This window comes from Juglans regia, chromosome 7 (assembly GCF_001411555.2).
Source record: "Juglans regia cultivar Chandler chromosome 7, Walnut 2.0, whole genome shotgun sequence".
NCBI lineage: Eukaryota > Viridiplantae > Streptophyta > Magnoliopsida > Fagales > Juglandaceae > Juglans > Juglans regia.
The window spans coordinates 37,483,607-37,503,498 of NC_049907.1; the positions used below are offsets into that span (position 1 = coordinate 37,483,607).

At 37.1% G+C, this 19,892-nt stretch overlaps 2 protein-coding genes across 7 annotated transcripts; one reads left to right on the plus strand and one right to left on the minus strand.

The window, feature by feature from the left end:
• Positions 1 to 819: 819 nt before the first annotated feature.
• On the plus strand, positions 820 to 11,143 carry LOC109014349 (glycerol-3-phosphate phosphatase). 4 transcript variants are annotated; one of them, XR_001999715.2, is made up of 9 exons: positions 820 to 951; positions 1,355 to 1,424; positions 1,581 to 1,740; positions 2,201 to 2,282; positions 3,226 to 3,442; positions 8,788 to 8,852; positions 10,281 to 10,547; positions 10,823 to 10,895; positions 10,990 to 11,143. XR_001999715.2 is itself a non-coding variant. In XM_018996780.2 (8 exons), the coding sequence occupies exons 1-7, from the start codon at positions 859 to 861 to the stop codon at positions 10,533 to 10,535; spliced, it is 942 nt and encodes a 313-aa protein (XP_018852325.1). In that variant the 5' UTR covers positions 820 to 858; the 3' UTR covers positions 10,536 to 10,547; positions 10,823 to 11,143. The 4 variants fall into 4 exon arrangements, 2 of the variants coding, with proteins under 2 accessions (XP_018852325.1, XP_018852328.1); XR_001999716.2 differs by having other exon boundaries at positions 10,281 to 10,531; XM_018996780.2 differs by having other exon boundaries at positions 10,823 to 11,143.
• Positions 11,144 to 12,479: 1,336 nt separating this feature from the next.
• LOC109014348 (protein IQ-DOMAIN 14) lies at positions 12,480 to 18,128 on the minus strand. 3 transcript variants are annotated; one of them, XM_018996778.2, is made up of 8 exons: positions 17,728 to 18,128; positions 17,551 to 17,641; positions 16,897 to 16,923; positions 16,242 to 16,329; positions 15,652 to 16,047; positions 14,726 to 14,959; positions 14,152 to 14,283; positions 12,480 to 13,413 (listed from the first exon to the last, which is right to left on the minus strand). In XM_018996778.2, exons 4-8 carry the CDS (start codon positions 16,314 to 16,316, stop codon positions 12,679 to 12,681), a joined length of 1,572 nt encoding a protein of 523 aa, XP_018852323.2. In that variant the 5' UTR covers positions 16,317 to 16,329; positions 16,897 to 16,923; positions 17,551 to 17,641; positions 17,728 to 18,128; the 3' UTR covers positions 12,480 to 12,678. The 3 variants fall into 3 exon arrangements, with proteins under 3 accessions (XP_018852323.2, XP_018852321.2, XP_018852322.2); XM_018996776.2 differs by having other exon boundaries at positions 16,242 to 16,339; XM_018996777.2 differs by lacking the exon at positions 16,897 to 16,923 and having other exon boundaries at positions 16,242 to 16,339.
• Positions 18,129 to 19,892: the final 1,764 nt, after the last annotated feature.

Genomic DNA, 19,892 nt, shown 5'->3' on the forward strand with positions numbered 1-19,892 from the left:
GAGCCTCGTACCACCCTGGAGGAATGGCGAAAGGTTAGATCTGAAGTAGCCGATGACATTGGATCCAGAAAAATTGTGCATGGCAGCTGTATGGCGATTTGAGTGGTGGGGCGTGAGATACAAGCGCTCTCTTTGGGCCACGCGTGTGGCTCACGCATCACTTTGTTCGACAAACTTCTTCGCCCGTCTGAAGGATCAGCACCTTGGGGAGCACGTGGTGGTCGTCGAAGAGCAACAAATTGGCTTTCCTCCATACTTTGTCTCGAAAAACACCAAAAAAGATAAATGAAAGGAGAAAAATTATAGATGAGAGGAATGAGAGAAGAGGGAAGGAGAAGCCCCCCTCTCTCTCTCTAAAACTAAGGCGGGCCGAATCCGTACGCGATTCTAATTCTGATTTGAAGTAGAATAGCCATATCTCCGTGCTAAAGGACCATATAATATCGACAAAACAATATTACTTTATGTATAACTACTTCTTGCCATTGTTGTTTGGCAGGATTGAATTGATATCTAGTAGAGGTACCTACTGTTTAAGCGATGGAAATCATTTGTATATTTGAATTGTGTGCAAATTTTAGGTATTTTTTTTAAAATTTGTTAGATAAATTTAAAATCTATATTAAAAATTTTTTTAATCATTATTTTATTTTTTAAAAGAAATATCCTAAACTATATCTAACGTTATTATATTAATTATATTAATCTAATACAAGACATAATTATACATATATTATAATGCCTGGGCGGGTTATATACTTGACCCGACTCGGCCCACTTACTGTTTATGCATTAGAAAGTTTGGTGTGTTACTGTTGAGAAAATATTCGCGGCCGAAGAGGAGGAGGAAGAAGAAGGATGATGCCCAGATGCTCTGTTTCGTCCAAAGAAGTTCAGCTCTTTCAGAGCTTGAATGGACTTCAACAACTCGCCGAAACACGTCGTTTCAAGGTTCCCCGTCTCTCCTTACTTTACTTTGCGCCCCTCATTTCTTTTTTTTTTCCTCGGTGAAAAGTTATCGCTGTATTATTTCCCCAGGAAACAAAACAGATCCTTTCGATGTGAATCTTGTTGCTCTCATGGTTCATCTCTGCTGAAGGGTGTTTTTTGTTTTTAAAAAAGTTTTGACTTGAATTGGTTGAGTCAAAGTAGATGGTACGTAGGAGCTATCCATATTTCATGAGTCTATGATATTGATTGAATCATTTCTTTGAGTCTTGATTACTATCGTTGTAATCATTTTACTCTGAACGTGTGCGTTGGTTAATGCATGTATGGTGTATCTATATGTGTATATATTCATGTGTTCATCTTAAATGTACATGTTACAAGCTGTTTGTTAATGTGTATGCAGGCATGGTTTTTAGATCAATTTGGGGTCCTTCATGATGGCAAAAAACCTTATCCGGGGGCAATTTCAACATGTATGTTTTCATCTGTTAGCCTTGGTAGTCGGGAAACTCTTCTTAGTTGGTACCATAAAGTCATTCTCGGTGATAGCAACATGCTAGCATTTATGTTTTAATAATTCCTTTGTTTAATAACAAAAGCCTATCAATAATTTGATTGATGTTTTATAGTAGAAAAACTAGCAAGTACTGGTAGCAAGATGGTGATCATAAGTAATTCCTCAAGACGTGCATCAACAACCATTGAAAAGATGAAGAGCCTTGGATTTGATCCCTCTCTTTTTATGGGAGCCATTACTAGCGGAGAATTGACACATCAATACCTGCAAAGGTTAACCCCTGAGGTTTTAGATTTCTATTCGACATTTTTTTTTCATTTTCAGGTTTGAAAAGTCAATATGGTTTAGCAATCAAAACAAGAGAAGACAAAAGATTGATATACTACATTTAACTTCTATTTGTTTCCATTCCATATTCTATATGTGGTCCCTGTGAACATTAAAATTTATACTATCTCAATATGTGGACTTATATGCAACCTCAGTTGTTCTCATTTATCCACAGTTAATGCTATTTCTAGCTTCTAAATGCTTAACTTCTTTCTGAACACCTTCATTAAGGCTACCTTTAATTGATAAGTATTGAAAGTGATCCATGCTTTTCATTTTCTGGGTACAGTGTTCTTATCCATATTATGTTGTGGACTATGACACATTGTGTGTTTTTTTTTTCAACTTATTTATAGCATAGAGGTTGTGGCTTATCTTTTCATGTATTTTGCTTTTCAATAGGAAAGATGATGCTTGGTTTGCAGCACTTGGAAGATCTTGCATCCATATCACTTGGAGCGACCGGGGTCTCATATCTCTTGAGGTATGTTAAATGCACAAGCATTGCTTGTAATCATTTTTTTTCCTTTTATTCGAATCCTATGTTTTTTTTGGGAGTAAATTGGTTTCTCTTCCTCTTCCTTTAAAACATAACCAAGAGGTAAAGCAACACTGCAGATCAAATCACTGCTCAAAGGAGAAACAGTGTATTATGCAATTTGAGAAACTAAAGTACAATTAGATTCTTGTATGTGAAAGCTGAATAGCAGCCTGGTTATGATAGATGCTTTCTTCAGTATGATCCAGACTGTGTGACTACATGTACACATTCAGTAGAATTGATGAATTTAATAACACTCGTCCTGTGATCCCATGGCACTGTCTTCTTAGTTTATGTTTTCATCAAACCAAACATTTGTGATTTTATTTGGGTGATAATCAAAACTGGGGAAATAGATTTGTGTAAATAATTATCGTGCTGAAGAATACTCTGTCCCAATTTAATGGTCCTTTTCTGTTGTTCTAACTCTTTTAGGGGACAATCACTTAATGCTTTCACATTCGAAATAATGTCGCTTCTTTCCCAAATTACCCCTCATTTTTCATCTTCAATGTGGTTTTTATTTCAAGCATGGGAAATATAGAAAAACCATAAAATAATGAGTAATGCTAGATACAAGCCCAAGGTATGCAAGCCCTTTAAAAAAAAACGAGATCCATGACAGGGAAGTGGGGTTTTTTAGCAGGTCCCCTTTTTTTGAAAAGACTTACACGGGGCTTGCACACTCTGGGCTTGTACAAATCATTTTCCTAAAAGAACACAGTATTTTCAGTGACTGGACAGACTTTTTGGGGCATTCCAAAAAGGAATGAGGGACTAAGAAAATCAAAAGGAGGGTGTAATGTAATTTTTTCGTGATAGGGTATTCTGAAGTCACCCGTGGAATGTTGAGTAAAGTTATCTGGTGTACAAATTCTTGTTGTAGGGACTAGACGTACAAGTTGTAGAGAATGTTGAAGAAGCTGAGTTTGTTTTGGCCCATGGCAGTGAAGCTTTGGGGCATCCTTCTGGTGCTGCAATTCCCATGAAACTGACGGACCTTGAGAAAATATTAGAGCGCTGTGCTGCTAAAAGAATTCCAATGGTGGTGGCAAATCCCGATTTCGTGACTGTTGAGGCAAGGGACTTGCGAGTAATGCCTGGTAATAACGTTTAATTTTTTCTTTTCATTCTTTTATGCAAAGGGCTGATAAAGTATACTATAACCAGGGTGGGATATTTGATTCTCTCGGGATGTAAAAGCAGGGTTAGGATATGACAACGTCTTAGGTTAAATCTCTAAGCAAAATATCAATTTCTTAGAGTTTAGGTGATGCCCTCTGGATCTAGTGTGGGTGATGTCTCATTTTAGATTTTTTTAGAGTTGCTCATAAATTCATTCGGGAGAATGTTTTCTTTTTTTTTATAAGTCATTCAGGAGAATGTTTTCTCATTCTTTCGAAAGTTTTGTTACCGAAGTGGCAGGTTGAAGAATCAGTAAATATAGCTCCAAACTTACTAAATGTTATGGTTACATGGTGTATCTTAAAATATGGAAAGAATCTGATCACTTAAAAGAAAAGAGAGAAAAAAAGGACCGAGAAAGAGAGGTCCATAGGGGTAGTAGTTCTCTATTGTAGCATGCTCGATGCCAACTATTGACTCTAAACACGTGTTTGTAATTTCTTTGTTCCCATATGATTTTTGTCCTCCTTTGCCTTTGAAACTTATTTTTCAAATTAGTAAATTTGGTCTCTTCCCTTTTATCCTTTTTTCCGTCTTGATCATATTACAATTCATTTGGAACTACACTGTCACTCTACACATATCCTGTGTCCTGCCTTTTGTCACATTTACTGAGTTTAATACATTCAAGTCTGTTTTTTCCTAGCATCTTTTAGTAATGTGCATTGATTTGCACTGAGTCATTAATTTGTAAATATATTTCATCTGTAATCTCCCTGGCTTGGTTTCATAAATAAGAATGGGGGTGTTCTGAATGTGGTGGGCGGTCCAACCCTGCTATGTGCTATCCCATCTTATCCAGCTCCTAACTCAATGGACTGGGTGCTGAAAAAGGTGGCAGAGCTGTAGGAGTGTTTGGGGATTTCTTGTGTAGGATATGAAGAGCAATTCAAGGCTCTTCTAGTTGCTATTGAAACTGGGCGTCCAACGGCAATAAAGTCTGCTGCTAAAAAAGATAGAGAGTTGAAAAGATTGGTGTGCTCTATTAACTATGACAATAAGGAGGGCAGTGTAGGGAGGGAAAGATTAAAGGAGAGGGGGAGCAGTTTTTCTTATGAAGCCTAAAATCTTATCGTGGAATGTTAGGGGGATTAACGATGCTAATAAATGACTTCGCATTTGTTCCCTCATTCGTAGTTGGAAAGTTGATACTGTATGCCTCCAAGAAACTAAGTTGAGTCACGTTGACGGAAGTATCATCCGGAGTTTATGGGGTTGCTCTTTTGTGGGATGAAGTTTCTTAGCATCATTCGGTGCTTCTGGAGGGGAATTGTTGATGTGGGATATAAGAGTGGTGGATTTAGTAGAGGATTGCATTGGGGATCATTTAAGGCTTGTTTGGATTCGCAAGTCATCTCAGCTCATTTCAACTCATCTTAACTCATCTCAACTCATCTCACTACTATTCATTACTATTCAGCAACTTTAACGCACAAATCTCACTACTATTCACAACTCATCTCATTACTATTCACAATCCGTCTCAACTCATCTCAGCTCATCTCAAGTCATCTCAAGTCATCTTCGAATCCAAACATCTCCTAGTGGTCGTCTCTTTCAAGAACATTGTGGATGGGTGGCGGTGGGCCCTTGCTAGAGTGTTTGGGCCTAATGGGGATAGAGATAGACGATTGTTATGGGAGGAGCTGGTGGGAGTGCATTATATTTGAAATTACCTTGAGTTGTGTGTGGGGATTTTAATGTGGTACGTTGTCTTTGGGGGGGGTGGGGGGGGGTTGATTTTCCTCTGGTCGGGGGGTTGCACACTTCATCCAATAGTAGAGGGGGGTCAAGATTGGACAGGTTTCTAGTCTCTTCTTCTTGGAAGACATTATCCGGACCTAAGCCAAAAGCGCTTGCCTCTGGTATGCTCGGATCATTTTCTCATTTTGCTAGATTGTGGCGGTATTCACGAGGGAATGCGATATTTCAAATTTGAAAATATGTGGCTCCATATGGTTGGTTTTGAGGAGAAGGTGAGGAATTGGTAGGCCTCCTACTCTTTCTATGGCACCCCTAGTTTTATTGTGACAGGTAAACTTAAAGCTCTCAAGTTGGATTTAAAGAAGTGGAATATTGAGACTTTTAGACATATCGATGAGCAAGAGAGTCTTCAATGGAACGAGTTGAATTCTCTTGAAGCAGGGGAGGTTAGTGAGGAGTCTTTGTTGAGAAAAATTGAGTTGGTGTCTAAAATTGAGAGAGTTTTGTTGCTGGAAGAAATCTCTTGGCGCCAGAAATCTAGGATGACGTGGTTGAAGGAGGGTGACAAATGTACTAAGTTCTTTCACAAGATGGCAAACTTCCATAGGCGTAATAATGTGATTGAGGTGATACATTCTGGCAATACGGTGCATCAATCTCCAACGGATATTCAAGACCACATAGAAAGTTATTATGAAGATCTTCTCAAAGAGACAGAGGTGTGGCGACCTAAACTGGATGGGTTACTTTTTGAACAACTGGATGGTAGTGCAGTGAGTTTGTTGGAGAGACCATTTGAGGAGTCCGAAGTGCAGCAAGTGGTGAGAGGTATGTGTAAAGATGAAGCCCGGGGCCGGACGGTTTCTCAATGGCTTTTTTTCAAGAGTGTTGGGGCATAGTGAAGGATGATCTGATGAGGTTCTTCCATGAGTTTCATTGTTGCCACAAGTTTGAGAAGTCCCTCAATGCTACTTTTATTGCACTTATTCCGAAGATAGTGGGAGCCATTGAGTTGAAAGATTTCTGTCCTATTAGTTTGGTAAGTGGGATCTACAAAATCATTTCGAAGGTATTAGCTAATTGAATGAGCTTGGTGATGGACAAAATCATTTCCAAGCCTCAAAATGCCTTTGTACATGGCCGGCAAATTTTGGATTCAGTTTTGGTAGCAAATGAGTGCTTGGACAGCTGGTTGAGGTATGGTATTCCGGGAGTTCTATGCAAGTTGGATATGGAAAAGGCCTATGATCATGTGTGCTGGGATTTTCTGATTTATATGCTGAGGAGGTGTGACTTCGGTGATAGGTGGTGTGATTGGGTGAAACATTGTGTATCTGCCGCTCGGTTTTCTGTTTTAGTTAATGGCTAACATTGTGTATCTTCCGCTCGGTTTTCTGAGTCGCATGTTGGAGGCGGCGGTAAGGGGAGGTTTTATTGCTGGTTTTTCAGTGGGTAATACTAACACAGGTGCGTTTTCCATTTCCCACTTGTATGCGGATGAATTTTTTGTGATGCTAACAGTGGACAGCTTCAAGCTTTAAGGGCTGTTCTTTTGTGCTTTGAAGCTGTTTCGGGGCTCAATGTGGACTTGGGAAAGTTGGAATTGGTCCCGGTAGGGGAGGTGGAAAATATCAACCATCTAGTAGAGTTGTTGTGGTGCAAAGTGGCCTCTCTTCCTATGAAATACCTCGGATTACCTTTGGGAGCCTCTTTCAAAGCAAAAAATATTTGGGATGGTGTGGTAGAAAAGGTAGAAAAAAGATTGGCGGGTTGGAAGCGGCTCTACCTATCAAAAGGGGGAGACTAACTCTTATCAAAAGTACTCTCTCAAATCTTCCTACATACTTTCTCTCATTATTCCCTATACCGGTGGGTGTGGCCAATCGGATCGAAAAACTGTTTAGGGCCCTCTTGTGGGGTGGCATGGGAGAAGAGCATAAATTTCACTTAGTGAGCTGGCAAAAAGTGTGTTGTCCGAAGGAGATGGGAGGCTTGGGGGTGCGTAATTTATTCTTTTTTAATAAAGCTCTCCTTGGGAAGTGGTTGTGGAGATTCCAATTGGAAGGGGACTTGCTATGGAGATTGGTTATTGGTTAGAAGTATGATTGTGATTGGGGGGGTCGATGTTCCAAGGAGGGTAGGGGTACTTATGGGGTGAGCCTCTAGAAATTTATTAGAAAAGGGTGGAAGGTGTTCGTAAAACACACTAATTTTGAGGTGGGAGAGGGTACAAGAATCAGCTTTTGGTTTGATGTATGGTGTGGTGAGACAGCCTTATTTTCTGTTTTTCCTGGTGTTTTCAGATTGGCAGTAAATCAGCAAGCCGCTGTTTCAGATGTAATGAGTCGAGCTAACGGTGATGTACATTGGAATATGATCTTATCCAGAAACGTGCAGGATTGGGAGGTGGATGAAATAGTGGGTTTTTACAGCTTTCTTCATTCCAAGAAGATAGGAGGAAATGGGAGAGATAGACTGTTGTGGAAACACTCGGGGAGTAGAAAATTCTCAGTTAAATCTTTCTATAAAGTGCTGGTAGCACACCAGCCTAGTTGGTTTCCTTGGAAGGGTATTTGGAGAGTCCCCCGTACTCCCTAAAGTTGCCTTTTTTACTTGGACTGCAACTTTAGGAAAGATTTTGATGGCTGATAATTTAAGGAAATGTGGTGTGATTGTAATGGAGTGGTGCTACATGTGTAAAAGCAATGGCGAATCGATTGAGCATCTTTTTTTGCATTGTGAGGTGGCAAGGGAATTATGGGCGGGCATTTTCGGTCAAGCTGGGTTGTCTTGGGTCATGCCCAAGAGTGTGGTGGATCTCTTAGCATGTTGGAATAGGAAGCATCATTGCTCCTAACTAGCAGCAACGTGGAGAATGGTTCCTTTGTGTCTATTGTGGTGTACTTGGATGGAGCGCAATGAGAGGTGCTTCAACAACAAGGAGAGAACTGTGGGGGAATTATGGAATTTTTTTGTATTTTCTTTAGCTCAATGGTTTGCTGCTATTGTATTAAAGGGAGAGAATGCCCATGAGTTCTTGCTTTCTTTTCAACTTTCTAGAATGTAATTAGATGTCTCTTTTGTATACTTCCTGTGTACATGGGCTGTGCCTAGTTTCATTCAATCAATAAAGTTTCTTACTTATAAAAAAAAAACTTCAGAGTTCCAGTTCATGTGTTATGATACAAGCTTTACTGTATCATTCAGCTCTTTATTTGTTTCTTCACTCACGCAAGCATATTTAGTTTGCAACGCAAGTAAATCACGAAGGCATCTCAGTTTTGAGATTCGGGAATTGCAAAAAATCTAACGTCCAACCACTTTTCCGTAATCTAGTGTAAGTGATGACTCTCCATAACTGATTATCTAGTTAGCAGTTTACCGCTTGCTGATTCTTATATAATTACTGTTTAAAAGTCAACTTGGTTCACATGGCTTTGTTATTGATTCCTTTAAAAAGTCCGTCAGTTACACTAGATATGGAATCTCTATCATTTCTGTGTTTATCTATATTAGAGTGCTTGTGTTTTTGATGGTGTGAAAAATTTAATTTTGTTAGGAACTCTAGCAGCCAAATATGAGAAGCTTGGGGGTGAAGTGAAATGGATGGGCAAGCCAGATAAGGTGATGAAATCACATTGTTCTCCTCCATCGTCTTCATCATGGTCATCGTTCATTTCCATATTACATGTTCTTGTGCACCCAGACAGTCACTTCCTTGCTCTGGGTTGCATGCAAAGTAGGCACAGTTACTCTAGATAACTCCGCTTGCAATGTGCATTTCCTCACAATCTCTCTTACCATATAATTAATATGTATGCTCGAATACCATATGAATGATTATGCGAGAATTTCATTATTCTAGAATTTTCAAGATGGAGATGTGACTATAGCAAATAATTGCAATGAAATTTTGACATGTATAATTTAATTAGTAAATAGCAAAAACTCAGCCAAGCTTTTTCACATACCTTCAAAGCCAATACAACAATTGAAATTATATTTAGCATTAAATCATATCTGAATTCTTCCCAAATTATATTCAATCAGTGCTGATTAGTTCTTTGAAAATCTTATCCAAACTTTGGTTGCAAGTGGTTTCCATGTTGTTTCACAGATTCTTACCTAGCACATTTCAAATAATTCCTGAAAAAACCAACCAGCTGTCAGCCTGTCAGAGATGTGTTTTGTACCCAGGCTTAGTCTAGCAGTCTCTTGTATTTATTTCTAATTAGTCACAGTCTCACAGAGCCGTGCAGTTTTCAGGAATAGATAAATTTATTAAACTAAAAATATTATATTTAGCTAAGTTAGTTCCCTACATCGAATCATTATTCAATAAATGTAACTTTTGAAAGAGTGCCAATGTTATCTCCGAAATTTGGTTCAAACTTTGGTCTTCCCTCCTTTAGTCTTTTCGTTTTATATATTAATTATGGAAAACCTTACAAATTTACTTCAGTAGAGATAGGGGCGAAAATCTTTTTATATAGTGTGTCAAAGTAACCTTGCCCATAAAGAGTTGTGACTACCTCTAAATTCAATAACCTTTATTAGGCCCTTGTTTATAAAACTAAAAAGGCTCGAGTAAACAAAACCAAAAAGACATGCGTTAAACTAACTTGAAATGACCATTAGCAACTTTATTAGATGTATTATTTTTCATTTAGGAGTTTTTGTCTTTATTACATATATAACTTAATTTTCATTTAATACATAATGGCAAAGTTGATGATGTCGTTGAAAAGAAGCAAAGTTCCCGCCCCCCTTCCAAAATTTTATATTGGTAGCAATAGTCCTCATGATGTTGCAGTTGATTTTTTGTGATCACTAATTTTTATAGTTGAATTTTGGGGTAAGTAGTTGGAACTTTTGAAAATGTGGGATATGATTGCTTTTCTCTTGATTTAAGTGTTTTTTCTTCTCACCATAGTGTTTGCCATTGTCAACTTCTTTGAGCCATCCCCCCCCTCCCCAAAATTTCTTCCTTTGTCACAAGTCTTGTGTGCTGGCTTGACTCCAATATTATATACCTTTTGAAAATGGTATCAGATAATCTATGAAGCCGCCATGGCAATGGCTGGTGTTGATGCGTCTGATTCTATTGCTGTTGGTGATTCTCTCCACCATGACATCAAGGGTGCAAATCAGGCTGGAATCCAATCAGCTTTTATCACTGGTGGAATCCATGCAACAGAACTTGGAGTCGGCAATTTTGGAGAAACTGCAGATTTGTCTTCTGTTGAAGTTCTTGCATCGAAATATAATGCTTATCCGTCATATGTATTACCTGCATTTACATGGTAAAATCTCAGCTTGGTAAGCACACTAAATTCCCAGTAACATACAAATAAATTATTTATTAAAATCTCATAAGATTTATATGATTTAAACTTAATTGATTTGATGTTATGGCGACATGTGAGATTAGGTCAAGAGTTTGTGATTTGAAATCATTAGAAGTTCAATTTTTTGTATGCAGAAGAATTACAGTGTGCTAAAAGCAACTTTAACCGACGAGTTACTTGATATTGATTGCAAGTTCGAACTATGTATGTCTGATCTTAGGACGTTACTTTGATTTTTGTGTGCAGATGCAGATGAGTTTTCCATTTGCTTGGCAGTCATGACAGATTTGTTGAAATCGTAGACTTCCATTCCCCTAAGGTCTGGCTGTCTTTGACTGGATGTTCCAATCTAGAATGGCCTAAATCATATTAGAATGTGCTTCTGATTCCTTGTGTCGATCAATGTACTACAGGAACACCAATAAATGGTTAGAGCCACAGAGCAAAACATTCTACTTAAAAACCCTACGGTGTGTTTCTATGAACACTATGGAATTATTTTGACGTCATGTGTAGAAAGATGACTTGTTAAGATTTCTGTTTATTAGAGAAGATCGTTTTGAGTAATGCCACATACAGTCATGGAGTTAGCAAGCGCCGTACAGTCGCTTTGAAAAAGAGTGGGTTTTACTATTAAAAAATTAATATTTTTTTAATGTAAGTCATGTATTTATTCATTTTTTTCAAAGTAATTGTGCAGTGCTTGTACATTCACGACTGTAACTATTATTTCTCTTATTTTTAATGGGTAAAAATAATGAAAGACAGATCTTACGTAGACGTCAGATAATATTTTTAACGAGGCTCTCTATGTTGGCTGGCTTGGATTGGTCGTGAAACTTACGATAAGAATGACATAATTTCGTAGTTTATTCCCGAGACTTAATCAGACATAAACCATGACATTTACAGGCAAGTCTGACAATATTTCGAAGGTTGTTGAGCGGATGAAGATAGTGTATGGAAGTCTCTTAATGAAATGCAAAACTAGAAGTTCAAAGCAATTCGAGATGTCATGTCCACATTTTTAATATCGATATAAAATAAATAAATAAAATTAATATTAATGTTATTTATTTTGAGCTCTTTATGATGTTGTGAATATTTGCAATATTTATTTAATTTTTAAACAGTGGAACCACAAGTAGTGATGATTGTGATGAATCATCTAATCCGGACAACAATCCGACGGCACATAAGCCAGTGCTGGACAGTGACACAAGATTCATAAGAATTTCAACTTCAAGGTATATGTTTTAAGTACCATAAGAATTTTAGGAAGTATTTATCATCGTGATTCGAGAGTCTGAGACCTATCTCTAGTCTCAAAAGTGTGAAGGTGGTAATGGGTGAGGTTCATAACTTATAATCCAAAGCCAAGATTACAGACTACAGTCCTGTCTGCCATCAGAAATGAATAAGAAAAATATATTCTAAATGGAAAGATGCAAATCAGCTAATGAAATAAATAAGACCTTAAAGAATCCAATATCAAATTGCCAATGTCGTTTGGGACCTCAAGCCCCAAATGCCGTCAATTTGCCAGCAAAGCTGAAACAGTGCTGTCTCATTCTCCGTGCTGTCCACACTGCACCGTGCCAAATATGACACCCCCAGATACAGCATCTTGAACATGCAAGGGCATGTTGTGACCCTTTCTGATTTATAAACCCAAGTCCCTCACCATGACAGGTATGTAATTGACTAGAGAACCATTTTCTTTACCCATCTTATCCTTTCACAAAAAACTTGGAGCACTTCCTTTGGCATATCTCTCCGCTCCTGTAATTTGGGGGCAATGAAAGGTGGGATGGTGAGGCATCGCATCTTTATGGGAAGCCCTTCTAACAGAACATTAGCACTTGTTTTTGGGATTAAAATCAGAGAACTTAAAAAGTTTGCAAGCAATCCAAATAAAAAAATGTCATAATACCTGAGAAATTCAATCCTGTTACATCCAAACCATCATTTCCTATTGTTTCTTTATTATATTACATCAGTAATATGTAAATCAAGCTATCACCATACACTCAATCAAAATAAAAACCACAATGATGGGATAAAATAAAACTAAAAAAAGGGTTAAAAAAACCAAAAATAAATCACACAAATCGGTTAAATGGCTTCCTTCCAACCCCAGCAGGTAAAGAAACCGTAGAATCCACACTCAAATTCCCTATAGATTGAAGTGACTGGTTCTTGTCTAACATTCTGTGGGAGCCAGAATCCTTGTTAGAGAACAAGGAGCCCTTGTTCCACTTGAAAGGCCCTATGCCTTGTGTCAAAGGGAATGAAAGTCGCCTCTTTGACTCGCTGGCCGGAGTCCCTGGAAACCTATCCCTGGGGTTACTACCAGCTCTTACTTTGGCTTTGGCTGAAACTGTTTGAGCCATGTAGCTTGGAACTGAAAATGGTGGGCAGCTCATGAGGCTGTCGTCATCCTTTAATGGCAGATCATAAGCGGAATCAGCTCCACTAGCTCTTGGTCTTGAATACTTTGACAAGCTGCTGTTGCCTATAGGGGTTCTATTCGGAGTTGGGGTTCGAGCCTGTTTTGCCGTTGTGAGTATGGTTGATTTTGAGGATCTTGGTGTGGCAATATCCATATTATCAAACCCAAAATGAAGTTGCTTGTAGTTGCTTGATTGGGGCAGTGGGCTTGGCGTCAGCTCTGAATGCGGTCTTTGAGGTGTAAGTTGAAAATTTTTCACTGCAAGTCCTTCAGTTGGATTTGCTGGAGGCAGCTGGCGCTCCAACCAGTTCCACCACCATGGGAATCCCCCAGATCGAATATCGGTTAGAGGTGTTTGACCTGATTTAGGAGTGGCTTTCCACAACTGTTGGCAGAGAGAGAGAGAGAGAGAGCATAAACATCAAGATATACAAATATATAGAAAAATTTGCTGTAAGAAAACTTGGCTTCTGGAGCTAGTTTGAGAAAGACAGAATCAATTTCCTTTGAAGTTGGTCATTGATCAAGTGTAGGCCAATAACATGGAGATGGGCATGTTGATCATTATTTTGAGCTTAAGTGTATCCATGAGCCAGCATACATGTTAATATGCTATGTATCTTGAATTCATTGACTCTAGATGATAGTTTTCAAACAATATAACGTTTGCATTTACAAGGGTACAACTCTGGGAGATGCAGAAACTTGATATCTTTCAAACAGCTTAACTCTACTATGATGGCCTTTGAAAAAGTATAAGCACTGCAATGTTTCTTAAAACAGTAAGTCTCTGTAGACCCCAAGTCCTACCTAAATGCTCGTAGCTATTAATCACCAAAAAGACACGTGTGCTGGGGTCTAGACCATATTCAAGAAAATGCCTTGGGATGCTCCATAATATGAGAAATGGGGGAATAAGAACCGTTAAAAAGGGAGGAATGAAAATGAAGATCAATAGAGAAATCATGGTGAAGTAAACAAGACCAGATTGTTAATACTGAATGCCCAATGAAGTGTATTTGTTGGTAGACATTGATGGATTTGTTTGAATAGCTAATTGTGTAAGGGTAGATCAACCTGGTGATGCAATTGAAGCTGGTCCAAGTTAGTGTTAATAGATTACCTGGTGTGAATATGCATAGGCCATGGCTCTCTCCCTCTTGATAACTGCCTCAACCTTTCTCTGCAATTTTGCCTCTATCTGCTCCTTTGTTAGCAAGCTATCATCCCAGTCATCATGGTTACCTGGCTCGGACTATACCAGTACTCCAATTGTAAATGTTACTTCTTGTTGAAGAAATAATAAAAAAGGCAAATAACTGAAACAACACCAAAGTGTATGTTCTTTTGTACTTTAAACAACAAAAGACCGTTGCCTCACTGGGTCTACTGGTGAGATTCGAAAAGAAGAATACTTCTTTATTAGATTACCAAAATGAAGATCAGGCAAGATGAATTGCAATGTCAAGTCCAGGTAAAGGGGCAGACATAAAGCCATGCCATTAATATGGACAGGCCATACATAATGGACATGGCATAAGGAATTGATTTTTGTAACCAAGGTTAGAACTTTTGATCATCTGATCAAATATCCAATGAGGTGCCACCAATGGGCCAAATTGGGGAGCATTATTGACTGGAAAACTTAAAGCCACATAGCTCAAATCAAATCACTAATAAAAAATAGGGAAACTTACTGCCTGGCTCCATTTGCCAAAGGTACTCTCCACTTCCTTATCATTCCTGAATTGAGCTTGCCGCCGGGCTTGGTTTTCTAACATCTGGATCCTCCGTGTCTGAATCTGAGATTGAACACGCACCAAGAGTTGCATGTATTTCATGGCATTCATTGTCTGGCGCTTCACATTCTGTCCTCTCACCACTCCTTGAAGCCTCACCAGACCCTTTAATGCTCTGAAGCTTCTCCTTGCCTGTATGAAAAGTACTAGTTATGTGAATTGGGTTATGATCAGACATTTAATCGAACATGCTCAGTTGAAAGAGGTCTAGAGGAGTCCTTTTTAGGTTCTTTTCTTTCAATATCTCTTGTCATAGGATCTCCAAATCTGTCCGGCATTAGATATCGTCGCCCAAAACTTGGGTTGACACGGATGAACTTTGATAAATTGCTTCCTCAAGCTAACCTCAACAGAGTATCAGGGAATCTCATAGAACCCTATATAGGTTGGCGAATGGCCCTGCCTTAAAGTTGCAGTTTCACTCTCTGGAAATGTTGTGCATGAACTAGATTCTTTGAGAGAACACTACACTAACAATTCTGGCCAAATACAGTCCAAACATGTAGTTTGTGAACAGCTTTGAATTTGGACATATTCGAAAACAATTACCATTTTTCTTTTATAAGTATATCCGAAAACAATTACATTCAATGTCAAGTGTCCTATAAACTTATCAAATGTGTTTATGTGATAGGAGATTCATCCAAATGGTCACGCAGCCCAAAAAAAGGCTACTTACCAAAGAATAAAAATACGAAGGGATATCTGTATTGAATCTTAACTCCATATTCTCATATTTGCGTGTTAGACATGCTGTGATACCACAGGCCCTTGAATAAATGTCTTTGATGTTAGCCAGTTAACAAGAGAAGATGGACAGTTACCTTATAACCTCTATAGGCTGCTTGGATCTTAGTAGCTGAAGCATGGTGGTTTCTTAGAGTTGGTTCTGGTCTGTGGCTAATCTCTTTGTAGTGATGAACAATCCGAGGAGAAGCAGCTCTAGGGGACGCAACCCTTGGAGAAGCAACTCTGGGAGAGGCAACCCTTGGAGAAGGAGCCCTTGGAGAAGCAGCTCTAGGAGTCAGAAAAGGGGGTGTTTTTGATTGCTCAGCAGGCGTGGGAGGCCTAAAAGTTAATATTTGTTGCTCTCTTTCAAAGTCGCCAAAAATTTTTTCAATGCTGCTTGGCTCTCTGAATAGGGGAATGAATGAATTGGTATCCCCATGTCTTAGCTTTCCCTTCTTCTTCTTTTCTTTTGTGCTTTTCTTCTCTGAGTCCTGCAATTTTTATAAAGCAATAATGGAGAAAAGTTCCATTCAGTCCTCATTTCTGAAGTATTTTTCATGCTGGAAGCAAGTGATCTTTTCTCTCAAAATCCAGAAAAGTATTTTGAAACCCTAATTGAACAGCTCCGTTTCTACCAAATGTGTTGTTCCAACGAATATATACTAAATGTATGATATTGACTTACATTGACTGGCTTTGCCTTAGAATGCGGTATAAACACTCTCTTGATTGCAGAAAACCAACTGCCTTTCTTTCCCATGTCCCTAGCATTACTGTTTCACCCTGTTAAGGAAGAATATATCAAATACTTCAGTAGATGCGAGTCCAGATACACATGCATGCATCCAGTCTTGCATATGCATGTATCTTCTTAAAACACATCGCTATAAAATCTTTGGGTGGCTGAAGCCAACAAAGACAATTAGCATTGGGATAACATCTGGAGCATATGATTTGTTTGTTTTGTCAATCTAATGATCACAAAATATTGCAAGCACAGAATAAAGCTATTCAAAAACTACCCAACAGTTACACGATCCATAAATTATTGACTCCACAACTTTCTCTTCTAAAGCTATTAGTCTGAGGCGCTTAGTATCCCTTCTGCCAAATTAACATGGAAAACCATAGAGATCTGAGATAGCTAGCATTCTGAGGTGATTTTTATTGTTTTACTCTAATCAACAGGGAAAAACAGAGAGATAAGCGATATGACCATATGAGATGTCTATCAAGACACAAACAAAAATGAATTATAATAGCATTTTGAAGAAACTAGTTCAAAAATTAACCGGATAGAAGATTAGCCATTGATAGATAATGTAGACCAAAAAACTTACACTAATCAGCAAGAAGGCCACCCCCACCTACAACGAAGGCCAAAGGAGGATCAAATAAATAAAATAGATACCTTTTAAATAAACAGACCTCCCTCCAAAAAGAACAAAAGAAAAGTTTCATGTATAAAAAGAAATAAGGAGGACGGGAATTTGCAGATTGGATTCAAATGTTTGTACTATGTAACAGAGAGACACCATCCATGTTTATTGTACGATATGACTACAGAAGTGGGTTTCAAACGTCAATTTCATTGATCTGTATACAGTTGAGATCAATAACATTATCAATATAAACAAACACATACTGCCAAACAGAATTCTCTACTCAAATACAGAACAAAGAATTGCTTTTTATTTTCGTTAAAAAGGTAAGAAATCCTCCACGGGGTTGATTCGCTTAATCTGAACAGGGTTCATCTCTCTGTAAAACAAAACTCTTAACAAAATAAAAAACAATTCAAGTATTACCTAACATCCAGAGTACTCTTGAGGCGGAGAGAGAGAGAGAGAGAGTTTATCAAGGTGTAAAAGCAGCACTACTCGCAAAGAAAACTAATTTTTAAGAGTTTAAAGACAAAAATTCTCTGAATAAACACCTGACACTCATAAGGGAAAAGGGATCCAACGAAACAAGGAAATGAACAAGGAAATTACCTTAAAACTGACATCAAACTTCCAACCTCTATAACAAAAACTGCCCACCTTTCCAAATTCTACTTCAATTAATATCTCCAAAAGATTATACCTGATCACCAGACAACATAATTAACATAAACCTAAAAAGTACACACAATAAAATATGGCTAAGGAGGTAACTGAGATCATGTGCACCTTGCTTAAACCTTCGGACCTTCCAAAGGCTCTTCAAAAAGCTGTTTTCAGCCAAAAGGAAGAGCAAGCAGGGAAGAGCCTTCTCTCTTCTCTCTCTCTCTCTCTAGCCTCCCTCTCCCTTCCTGTGCCACAAGTTGCTTTCCCTCATAGCTAGCTAGGTAGCTCTTTTCTTTCTTTCTTTCTTTCTGTGTCCTTCCCTAGCAGTTTCTCTCTCTACAAACTTTGAATCGGGTTCCTACTCGTATGAATTTTACTTTTCTTCCTTCCCTTTGCTACCTTACTTTCACCTTTTGTGGGATTTATATTTAATTGTTTTTCCTTTTGGTGTCACTAATCATCATGAATGATGAGAAGGAAAGAGAAAGAGGAGAGGAGTTGGCCACTTTCTCACTCAATGTGCCCAACCTTCAACTACCTTTACTTCAGTGGGAAGACTTATCTGTACATCAAATATCAAACTATTCCCTACTAATTAACGGTTAGGTTTGGTACACTAATTATTATTATTATTATTATTATTATTTTCATTTTAATTATTTATCATCATCATCTTTCCTGCCTGCCTTGCTACCTTCCTGACCTCAAAATTTATTTTTATTTTTTTCTCCTTATTTATACTCTACAAAGATACTCATATTCTATCTTACGCGCGTCTAAAAATTGGGTGTAATTCACTAACATGTGCCCATTACATTTTGAAGAAGGAAAATAATAATTTTTTTATCAGTCATTATTTATCTTTCACATTTTATATTTTATAAAAAAAAAAATCACGTATGAAGTATAGAAATAAAGAAAAAAAATTTACAAGATTAGAAAGATCAAAGACGTTATAATTTTGACCTGGTATTTGTTCTAAGAGAACAAACTTGAGGTTCAGACAATTTGACGAAGTTTTCTAAACCAAATTTGAAGTTGGGTCAAGTCCAAAAATGTGACCAATTAATAAAGTCCCGATGCTCTCTACCTTGTTTGTGTCTGTCAAATATCTAGGCCTAGGGTTTATATATATATATATATATATATCATTTTATTGTTTTATCTACTTTACTTGTAGACTTGTAGATGGAGCCCAGGAGTTAAATCTGAGACTGACGATTGCTTGCTGAGACTCCGGTTTCACAGAAGTCAGAAGTTTACAAAAAAACACGGAGTAATTCATATTGCACGAATTTAGACTTCTTAGTACACATGCATTATTGTGACTATGAGCATCGATGGTCGTACTGAGTTGTCGAAATGAAAGACTTTTCTTGCTTATTAATGTTATAATTAAGTTGCAAATTCCCTTATTTTTAAAGAGAATGTTTTAAGGTTGAAAATAATAAATACACAATTATTACAATTATTTAGATCTCATCTCTAGTCGTTTACTGATTTGATGATAAATATTTTTTTTTAAAGTATAAATATATAAATATCGTATAATTATTTAAAAAAAAATGATAAAATTCATATATAAATTAATTAATTTTTTAATAATAAATTTTATTTTTATTTAAAATGATTGTACGAAATTTAATCAAGTATACATTACAAAAGAATTAAATGTTGTCACACGTTGTTGTCAGATAAAATCGAGATACCTGTCCAATATCTTACCCAAACATCAGATCAATCATAACTACAAAACCGGGAATTAATGCTGAATATGGACACCTTATCTTTATCACTCTTCGTTTTTTTTTTTTTTTCAATCTTTAAATTTGATTGATGGATTTCATGGATTTGATTTTAATACCCTAAAATGCCCATTTATATGTAGTTATTATCAGGAGGAGAAGTTATGCTTAAAATTTTATAAAAATAAAATTATAAATTAAGATTATTTTATATAATATATTAAATTTGAAGAATGCATCATTTATTATTTATTCTTAAATAATTCTATATATAATTATAAAATATATAAACGTCGTATAGTTATTTTAAAATAAATAAAATTTATTATTAAAAAATTAATTTTTTTTATATAAATCTCATATTTTATTTATTTTTTTAAAAATGATTATACAGTAATTATATAATTTATAATAATAAATATTTGTTTTCATTCACTTTCACATTTTATATTTATAACTTTTTTATAAAATATAAGATTATTTTTCGCACCTATAACAAATTAGAAGATTTTTTTTTTTTTTTAACTATAGCATTTGTCTTTC

Coding starts and splice junctions, on each gene's coding strand:
- LOC109014349 (XM_018996780.2), top strand. CDS start 859: ATGATGCCCAGATGCTCTGTTTCGTCCAAAGAAGTTCAGCTCTTTCAG. Junction 1,741..2,200: donor ACACATCAATACCTGCAAAG/GTTAACCCCTGA, acceptor GCTTTTCAATAG/GAAAGATGATGCTTGGTTTG. Junction 3,443..8,787: donor GGACTTGCGAGTAATGCCTG/GTAATAACGTTT, acceptor TAATTTTGTTAG/GAACTCTAGCAGCCAAATAT.
- LOC109014348 (XM_018996777.2), bottom strand. CDS start 16,316: ATGGGAAAGAAAGGCAGTTGGTTTTCTGCAATCAAGAGAGTGTTTATA. Junction 16,048..16,241: donor CTAAGGCAAAGCCAGTCAAT/GTAAGTCAATAT, acceptor TAAAAATTGCAG/GACTCAGAGAAGAAAAGCAC. Junction 14,284..14,725: donor TTGGCAAATGGAGCCAGGCA/GTAAGTTTCCCT, acceptor GTACTGGTATAG/TCCGAGCCAGGTAACCATGA.